Below are 10,455 nucleotides of genomic sequence, written 5' to 3' on the forward strand. Positions count from 1 at the left end.
GTGGTTCCACCAAATGTGGGAAGCAGCATAGCACCCGGAGACGCGCGTGGTGGGCACAGGTGTGAGGAGCCGTTGTGGAAGCGCAACGCAAAATATTTGACCTACGTGAATTGTGGTAATCTGATAAGATAGTTTGTCATCAACGTAGTAATAATTAGTCATGAGTTTGGTGTGTGTACGTGTGTTTGTGAATGTGTGTGAGAGAGAGTGCATGCACGCATGTCTGTGTTAAGTTAGGTAGCTTTCACATTTGAACCAGGTTTGTTCTAATGCTTGGTACATGGGAACATATACCGATATTCAACGATACCATTTCATGGTACTGGTATTATTTTTTGAGTTGTGGTAGTAAACAATAATTAAAAAAATAAACAAAAAAATATTTTCATCATATACATTCTGACTAACAAAACATAAGTTTAAACCAAATGAGCCAAAATAATCGGTGTTACAAATATTTACTTACATTTTAAATTATTAAAACCTTTACAGTAACTCTACTGTTATCCCTTCTCATTTTCCATCCCTTGGGGCTGTAGTTGATTGGGGGGGGGGGGGTTGCCCTTGGAGTAACAGCCCTCAGATGTCGAACGATAGTGGAGGCTGTAGCTGACCAAACAGACAACAAGTAGAGTTTACACTTGAAATTCTAATTACAAAAGATAACAGGATCCTAAAGCTTTCTTTCCTCCTCACGCTCTCTTTCAGCCGCGCTTGTGTGTGATCTTCACTCGGAAAAGGAGCATGGAGATGGAGGACTCTTCTCAACTGACTGGCCAGACTATCCATCAATCAGCTCAGGGGCACTCCTACAAGACACTTATTGGCTCCCAGCGCGACCATCGACCAATGAGGGCAGGAGTGGATTTGAACTCCTGGGCGGAAGTGGATTACAACTCTTGGTCAATGGTCGCACTGAGAGCCAATCGCGCGTCTTGTAGGAATGACTGTATGAGGGCCGTGACTCTGAGGGCAACTCCAGCCTCTCGTGTTCTCTGACTATAGCCAAGGGATGGAATGCCAATACCGCGATAATTGCTATCAATCAATCAATCGTGCAAAATCACCATGATGCATGATCTCATTACACCTAACAACATAATACAATTAAAGAGACACGGTAAGATTTAGACCAATTTTCATTAAAAACTAATAAACTAAATTATATATTTCAAAAACTTGCAAATAATTGTGTTCTTAACAGCAACAGTATGTTTAAAATATAATCCTAGGTTTAGTTATCATTAAATTATATTACGTGGACATGTGTGTTATAGCTACGGACAGCTGCAAGAGCCCTAGATAAATAACCAAAAGCCCTGGATGAACTGTGATGTGAGGGTCAAATTATGTACACGCGCACCTGCTTTTGTTTCGAGCACCGCTGAGGACTACGAAAAGGCCTGATATGACCTGAGTACAGCCACACACTTCACCTATGACTGTGTTGCCTCCCAAAACAACACCAACATAATTACTGTAAGTATGTGGAGGACACAACAGTCATCGGACTGATCACTGGTGAGGTGGAGACAGCATACAGGAAAGAGGTGGCAGACCTTGTGGCCTGGTGTCACAGCATCAATTTCCACATCAACACGGACAAAGCCAAAGAACAGACCGTAGACCCAAGGTGGCAGGTGGAGGCGCACAAACCACTATTCATCAATGAGGTGGAGAAGGTGAAAGCCTTCAAATTTCTCAGCACCTACATCAGCGAGGACCCCACCTGGTCCCACAGCAGTCGACAGATCATCAAGAAGTCCCAACAGAGACTGTACCTTTTGTGGAGACTGAAGAAATTTGGCATGTCAACAAAGACTCTTTACAACTTCGACAGATATACAATCCTAAGTGTCCTCTCATGGCAGTATATGGGGTAGAATTGCTATATTTGTCCTTTGTCCTTGTCTTTTGTTCTTCGTTTTTATCTTATTATAGTTCTAAAAATCAACCGGCTTTTTTATTTTTTTTTGTCGTTTATCCAATGCTTTGGTCTCACCATCACAGTTAGGATAATCACTCAGACATTGACAGCTCACAACTTGAAATGCTAGCTGGCCAACTACCTCTAACAGTGAGACCATGTAACTCGGGTGAGTCATGACGCTATCTTGCTGATTGTTTTTTTTTTTACTCATGAAGGAACTTTTGCATTCACGTCCCATTCTCTTATGGTGCTTAAACGAAGTAGAATTTCACTATGGGCATGTCTTGGATGTTTGAAGAAGAGATTATATTTCTGGTAGTTAGGTAAAAAGTATTTTGTGCTAACTTTTATTATTAGGTGACTGTTGTATTGTTTAATGTTCATGTTTGTTTACCATGCAAATGATATGTATGTTGGCCTACACTTAAAATTTTACGTTTTAAAAACGGAAAATTTTACTTTGTCTTTAAAATGAGCACACATTAATCCACAATTTGATTTGTTTTTTTTTTATATTTACTTTGTTAATACTGATCAATTGTAGGAAAGTATAGGGGGGTTGAAATTGTAGACACCTGAATGCTCATTTACTGTGCAAGGAACAGGTTATGGCGGTTTTAACATGGGGAAGTGTCCCAAACCAGAGGTAATTATATGAGTGCCATTGCATTTTAGAAATTTTAGAAGGCATATAACGGATTATTTAAACAATAATACTGTATAGATATCCTTTGATTCTGAAAAAAATATTTTTTGCCATATTTTTGTTTGTTTTGGAGGTTTTCTGATTTTATGCATGGAAACTATCAGAAGTGAGCAGTTCGTCAGAACTGATGAACTGTCCAACGGTCCATCATCAATGTTTTGCCGACGGACTGCTCGTCGATCCATTACCAATATTTTGCCGATGAACCTCTGAATAACAAAAACATTGTAAAAACAACGGAATAAGATTCGACGGAACAGTAGAGTTTGTCATTTTAATCTATCATTGTAAGTGTTGACACCTATGTCACCTGTCACTGTTGGAAATAGTGTGTCACCTCACCCAGTTAAATCTTCCCTATTTCTGCAAAATGTTTGATGTGCCATATTTGGGAGCATGGAAGTGTATACACGTAGTAGGCAACAAAAATGCGTACTGTATTTTCGCAAACAAAATACACCTGTTTATTGAAAGGCACAGTCTCAGTTGCTGGTGATATTTCAGTCTTTAACAGTATCAATCAAGTTTATTTGTGTAGCCCTGAATCACCGAAGTCTCAAAGGCCTTCACAGGTGAAAAGAGGTCCTTTCGGGAAAATAAAAAACCTTCAGAAGGGACCACAGGTGGGAGGAGCCCCCTTCCACTCAAACAGGTTGAAGTAGATTCTGAGTGTATTAAAAACAAACACATTAACAAAAAACACATTGTGCCATATTAGGCAGTAAGCGTCAAATGAACAGTAAACAGTACACACCAGTGTTCCCTCTAAGCTGCGCGTGTGCGCAATTGCGCACTCTTCGCACCCTCAGCACACAAGAAAATCTATGCTGCGCATAAGACAAAATGCAATATAAACATATTAAATAATGTCTAATATTAGACCTCATCAAATTAATTACACCAATAATATTGTTTTCTGTGCCATTTTGCATTGTGACTCAGCGAGTGACAAGTGTCCTGCCAATGATACGATACATTTCGCTTACACTATTCATCCAATCAAACGATAAGGCAGAAATATTCTCTGCATATACACCCGGTGCATTTTAGCTAGCTAACAACAGTGTGGAGTTAAGAGACGCAAATGCCAACACATTTTCTTGGCGAAACAAAAGAGCAGCGACACAACCACTCACCAAGCCAAAGAAAAAAAGAAATGTGCTTCTTTTAAGATGGAATGGCTGTCGGAGTATATGCAAACACACAGCTTTTTCACAGCTTGTGGCTCGTTAATTGTCATGGTGACAAGTGCAATATATATTACACTGTCATGTCTAAAACAGTTATTGCCCAAGATATATATATATATATATATATATATATATATATATATATATATATATATATATATATATATATATATATATATATATATATAGATAGATAGATAGTATATATATACACATAAAATTAATAGCAAACTTTTTGAAAAAGAACAAAAATCGTTGTGATTTGTTTGGCAATATAATGCAATAAAACAATCATAGATGTATCGTTCTCTCGTATTGGTGCTGGATGACGCATGTTGTTGTCACCTGAGCTATTCCCTCATAAATGATGAGATAAGTACCCAGAAGCACATTACCAGTCCACACATATGTTTAAAAGTTGTTGGACATCATCATGTTGTGCTGTTCACATGAATTCCTTGAGGGGTTCCGTGCAGCCTTGTGTCATCAAAGCGCGAGCTGCGGCTGGCTCATTCCAGGGCTGTAGCTAAGCCCCTGGATATACTTAGAGACCCCCCCTCCTTCCTTGCTCATTAATGACAAAATGTGAGTTCCGTTATATTGGTCACTTTGGGAGCGGCATCAGATTTGCACTGTGTGCATGTCTGAAGTTGCTCACCTCGGTCCAAAAACTGCTCAGGAAGGTTGTGCCAATGCTCAGGCACATTGAAAGTTAGCGGGAACATTGGTACACACACACAAGACGCAAGTTCCCCATCCAACACAACACGTTCCCTCTTGCCGAGTCCATCTCGTTGCCGAGACAATGCCGGCTTTTGTGAAAGCTTGATGAATCCAGCTGGAATCTTCCTTTTAAAAAAAATCACCATAGGTGGCAGTTTTTGTCCATTAGAATGGCAACCAAGCACAATAGTAAAAGCCGACTTCTCGTGGCCTGTTGTGCTGTTCCCTTTCCTTTCTACAGTGTGGGTGACTGTTAATTTGAACCAATGTTTATTTGATATTGAACTTCCTCGCAGCCGCTCGATTCCCACAATAAATCGCTCCTCGTATCCGATAGCTTGCGATTTAAACTGTGCTTCGTAAGTGTCTTTGTAGGTTCCGTTTTCGAACATCAGCACTACATTATACTGTGTACCAGGGCTACCCAAACATTTTTGTCCCAAAAGCAACTTTTCCAGCAGCCAACCTCCTGCGTTCCACACGGATAAGACCTACGAGACAATGTGTAGCTTGTCAAGCCACGGAATCATGGTCGAAGCCAAACTTAGTGAGGAAGTCAGCCCATCCCCAAACTGTACTTATGGTACAATTCACATATGACATGAAAGGCATTGCTACGCTGTTATTTTGAACTTCCTTTCCAGAAGTTTAGTCAGGAAAACGCTTAACCAACTTGATAATCTTCTTTTCCCAAAGTGAACATCCTCTGTTGTGAGCAACACAGTGCTGGTCTGAAATCAATCACGTTCACACAGTGTTGCTTGGAAATGTTGAACTCTTCAATGTTTATGGGTTTCAGCTATCAGCTGGTGCAAAGTGCCTGAGCAGCCACTTGATGTCACTGCCAGTGGCTTCAAACAAGGAGCCACCAAGAAGACCCTGGGTACAGCTAAAGCTAGGTAGTTATGCAGTATTAAAAAAAATTATATTGCAGATCTTAAAAAATGATTATTAATTTAAAAAATGATTATTTCTGTTTTCCCCATCTCTGTCTATCTCTCTCTCTCTCTGTCACGCTCTCACCCTCAACCTCTCCCTTTCCTTTCAGGTCTGCCCTGTGTAAATTGGAACTTTTCCATTCTTTTCTTTCTCTGGTGTCATCAACTGACTCTTCTGCGCTTCCGGACTCTCTCAGGTACAATCCAAAATAGGTTCACACTGGAGCCTGAAGTGACCCAATTTCATTTTTTTTTCCTCTTTCCAAACTTTATTTAATCTTTTGATGGTAGTGTGAATGTCAAATATATGATTTTTAAAAACTGAACCCAGACCACGAGAGAATGTGGTACTAGATCTGATAGATATCTGATCTTTTGTACTTGCAACTTCAGTATGAATGGCCATATCACATTTATCTGACTTGCAAAAAACAAACAACTGACAAACATCACAATTTGATGCTTAAAAAGAAGAAGAAAAGTCAATGAAGGGAGAGTGAGGTGCATTTTGTCTTTTCTCTCTCTCAAACTTGCTCACATGGGTGAGTGAGCCTCTCGCTTAGACCAAATGACAGAGATGTTCCAGGCACTGCACAAAATGCAATGAACATCACCCTTCCCCTTCCTTAATTTACTTCTTTAATTTAACAGCTTTAATAATAGTTTTAATAGTTTTAATTTATTAACAGGTAGAAAGAACATGAAAGTGTAAAAACTGTCTCTTTAGTCTGGCACCAGGTGTTGCTATTGGTACAGTTAAATTGCTCAAACAGGATTAGCACAGTGAAAAACCTGAAATATTAAGGTTTTTGGCACCGGTGGCATAGGAAATATGATTCAAGTAGTTTGAAGCCCCGCCTCCATCATATAGGTTAGACGATCTTGATGACATTTTGCCCAATGGTGCCACTTTGTCAGGTAATGGAGCACCTCAAATGTGAAGTTGATTGGGTCAAGGACTTTGGAATCGAAAAATGTACAAAATCGGGCCAAATGCTACATTCAACAATTGCTAACTCTGGTTCTGTACATCCTAACACATGGCGCTCAATAATCTTCTTGTAGGTCTTGAGGTCTTACACATACATAAAAAATTTCGTAGCTCTAGGTCAAACGGGTCTGAACTGGCTGCCGTTCTATGATCACCTGGGCTCAATTACAGTAAGTTTAGATGATTTGAGCAAACTCCGAATTTGGGGTTGCATACAGACCACCCACTTTTTCACAAAGTCATAAAATTTGGATACCTTTAATCTCTAAGTCTCGATGCTATTCGGACAGATTTTCAGTACATTTACTCTTGACGGGCTTAGCACAACACATGAAAGTTTAAAAAATGACATTTTTGTTTGTAAATAGGTGTCGCTATAATAATTTGAAAAATAACCATGCAGATATTTTAAAGCAATTACTAGTAGATTTTCTGTAAAGTTTCAGATTTTTTCAAGCTTGCACATCGGAGTTATTAGGGTTTTTGTTGCTCATGGCGAAGGAAATGTGACTTTGGAACACATATTTTGAAGCCCCACCCCCATCATATTTGTCAACCAATCTTCTCAAAATTTTGCCCAGGCATTTTGCCCTATGTCAGATAATTGAGCACGCCAAATTAAAAGTTGATCGGGTCAAGGGTTTCGGTACTGAAAAATGTAGAAAATCGGACCAAATTCTACATTCAACAATTGATAACTCTGGTTCTGTACATCCTAACACATGGCGCTCTATAATGTTTTTGTAGGTCTTGAGGTCTTACATATGCATAAAAGGTTTCGTAGCTCTAGGTCAAATGGGTCGGAAGGGGCTGCCGTTTTAAAGGTCATATGGGCAAGTTTTACTGATTTTGGAAAACTCTGACTTTGATTTGGCATACAGACCACCCCCTTTATCACAAAGTCGTAAAATTTGAAAACCCATTTTCTCTAAGTCTCGATGCTATTCGGACAAATTTTCAGTTCATTTACTCTTATGGGCTTTGCGCAATACATGAAAGTTTAAAAAATGACATTTTTGCCTCTAACCAGGTGGCGCTGCAAATAATTTGAAAATTTATCATGCAGATATTTTAAGGACACAACTAGTAAATTTTCTGTAAAGTTTCAGATTTTTTAAAGCTTGCACATTGGAGTTATTAATGTTTTTGTTGCTCATGGCGAAGGAATTTTGAAACACATAATTTGAAGCCCCGCCCCCATCATATATGTTTGCCGATCTTCTTAAAGTTTTGTTCAGTTGTGGTCCTATGGCTGATAATGAAGCACGCCAAATTTGAAGTTGATCGGGTCAACCGTTTAGGAGCTATTAAGAGGAACTTGGTACTTGCAAACATCCAAAAACAGTCGAAAAATGCAGATAAAAAAATTCATATCTCTGATTCTATACATCCTAGCACATGGCGTTCTATAACTTTTTTGTAGGTCTTCAAGTCTAATATATGCCTGAAAAATTTCAAAGCTCAAGGTGAAACTGGCCATTACCCAGGAGAAGTGTTCGACTCTAGGTGGCGCTAAAAATAAATTTTTTAGATTTTATGTATGAACACACCAAAATACCGAATTTTACAGCAGGCCCGATGAGTGTGTGAATTTTGGTGACTTTTCGTGCATGTTTATGCCCTCAAAAATCCAATTAATTCGGGAGAATAATAATAACTAGAGCTGCAAGCAGCTATAAAGGGCCCTCGCAGACCTGTGCACGTAGGGGTATGAACAGGTCGGGGTATGAACAAGGACTATGAACGATGAAAAAGTAGTTGTAGATGACTTCAGTGCAGGACTCTTACCAAATATGTAAAACTGAGACAAGGTGGGACAATGTGGGTGGAGTTACTGCAGCTTTTATTGTTCCAATTTTGTGACTTTCAATGCCATATAGGCCACACCCACTGTCGAAACATCGTACTGATTTGTGGATGGCATAAGACATGGCCACTGGCTTTTCAGAAAACATTTAAGGGATATCACTTCAAGGGGCTCAGCAGAGTACATAAAAACATTAAGGATTTGCTATTTTTTTTGCTGCCACTAGGTGGCGCTCGTACTATGATAAAAAACTAGGCTTGTAGGTGTGTTTCACATTGGACTCCCATCCCATATATGAAGTTTTAAAAATATCAGATCGTCTAGGTCCAATTACAGCAACTTTTACCATTTTTGCGAGACATCGGATTCTGAGTTGGCATAGAGGCCACGTCCTTTATTGAAAAGTCATAAAAGTTGAGAACCTTAATGTTCCAATGTGTCATAGTTTTTCTGACCATTTTTGAGTTCATTTAGTCAAACAGGCATTTCACAGTACATAAAAGTATGAAACATGAGATTTTTGTCCGCCACTGGGTGGCGCTGTAAATGATTTGAAAGTTTATCACAAAGCTGTATTATTGCATGACTTTTAAAGTCCCAGGAAAGTTTCAGATGGTTTGAAGCTGTCATAGCTGAGTTATTAAGATTTTTGTCACTCTTGGCGAAGGAAGTATTAAACATAATTTGAAGCTCCGCCCCCATCTTTTATGTCAAGAGATCTTCACGATATTTGGCCTATGTGTGCCCCTCAGTTGGATAATGATTCATGCCAAAGTTGAAGGTAATGGGATGAATCGTTTAAGAGAAAAAGGCACTAGTTTGAGACCAGCTTATGTCTAAGAATGAGACAAAACTGCACATTAAAAAAATTCATAACAAGTTTTCTGTACATCCTAGCACATCACTTCTGTTGACTTTTTTGTTTGACCTTTTTTTGTTTCATAGCTGTAGGTCAAACCAAACAGGATTGACCGTAATCTTTCGACTAATGACCTTTTTTTGCAGCCACTAGGTGGCGCTAGCTTTGTTTAGGAGAATATTTTCATCCAATGTGTGAAATTGTGAGAAGATCAGATCATCTGGGTCAAACTACAGCAACTTTTACTGGACAGATAAAGCTTCGGAATGAAAACGGTCGTAGAGGCCACGCCCATTATCAAAACTTCGTAAAATTTGGTGGAGGTCAGCAGGGCTGTCTAGAGGCTTTTCAGACTTAATTTCAGCGATATTACTTCAAAGGGCTAAGCTAAACACATAAAAACGTTTAAGAATTGCTATATTTTTGGCTGCCACTAGGTGGCGCTCGCACTATAACAAAAAAAACGTTGATAGGTGTATTCCGCATTGGAAACCCATCAAATATATGAAGTTTAGAAAAGATAAGACCATCTGGGACCAAACAAAGCAACTTTGTTCGTTTTGGCCAGACATCAGACTGACATTTTTGTTTGCCACTAGATGGCCTTATAAGCAATTGAAGATTTTTTTAAACACTTGTGTTAAGGGCTTGAATCTCCATGTGTCTGTGAAGTTTCAGATTTTTCCAAGCTTGTAAAGCTGAGTTATAAAGGTTTGTTTCACATGTGGCAAAGTAATCATCAAAGGCATAATATAAAGCCCCGCCCCCAACATATTTGAAGGCGGATCATCACGAAAACTTGAACAATTGTGTCTCACAGTCAGATAAAACATCACAGCAAATTTGAAGTCGATCGGGTCAAGTGTTTGGGAGAAAAAAGGAGCAGTTCGGGACCTGCAAATGAGCAAAAACGGGCCAAAAGTGCACATTCAAAAATTCATAACTCTCTTTCTGTATATCTGAGCACATGGCTCGCGCTCACTTTTTTGTAGGGCTCGAGGTCCTACATAAGGCTACAATTTTTTGGAGCTCTAGGTCAAACGGGCCGGGAGTGAGAGGCTATTTTCCACTCATAAGGCCATTTTGGGGCCAATTACAGCCACTTTTTTCGTTTTGGCGAGTCATCTGACTTTGAGGTGGCATGCAGACTACGCCCATTATCGAAAAGTCGTAAAATTTTAAAACCTTAATATTCCATGTCTTAATGATATTCTGACCAATTTTCACTTGTTTTACTCGCCCCGTAGCTGCTCGGGCCCTAATAATAATCCAGAGAACGACAAGAGGGCTCACGCCAGCGGTAGCTGCTCG

General features: G+C 39.4%; 1 protein-coding gene and 1 long non-coding RNA gene across 4 annotated transcripts in view; one reads left to right on the forward strand and one right to left on the reverse strand.

The window, feature by feature from the left end:
• adat1 (adenosine deaminase tRNA specific 1) overlaps window positions 1–10,455 on the forward strand; it is an 85,027-nt gene that overhangs the window by 70,569 nt on the left and 4,003 nt on the right. For 2 of the 3 annotated variants that reach the window (XM_088417686.1, XM_088417684.1), the window contains exons 7-8: window positions 5,349–5,448; window positions 5,598–5,684. In XM_088417686.1, the coding sequence (XP_088273812.1) occupies window positions 5,349–5,448; window positions 5,598–5,684 (187 nt within the window). Of the gene's footprint in view, window positions 1–708; window positions 3,110–5,348; window positions 5,449–5,597; window positions 5,685–10,455 lie in introns of those variants that run through there. The other variant, XM_088417685.1, reaches the window with a different exon arrangement.
• On the reverse strand, window positions 3,077–3,915 carry LOC148421795 (uncharacterized). Its single transcript, XR_015865940.1, has 2 exons — window positions 3,391–3,915; window positions 3,077–3,301 (listed from the first exon to the last, which is right to left on the reverse strand). It is a non-coding gene; the product is annotated as an uncharacterized LOC148421795 (long non-coding RNA).

Source organism: Hippichthys cyanospilos, chromosome 6, assembly GCF_059441005.1.
Source record: "Hippichthys cyanospilos isolate Australia breed blue-spotted pipefish chromosome 6, RoL_Hcya_1.0, whole genome shotgun sequence".
In the NCBI taxonomy this organism is placed as follows: Eukaryota; Metazoa; Chordata; class Actinopteri; order Syngnathiformes; family Syngnathidae; genus Hippichthys; species Hippichthys cyanospilos.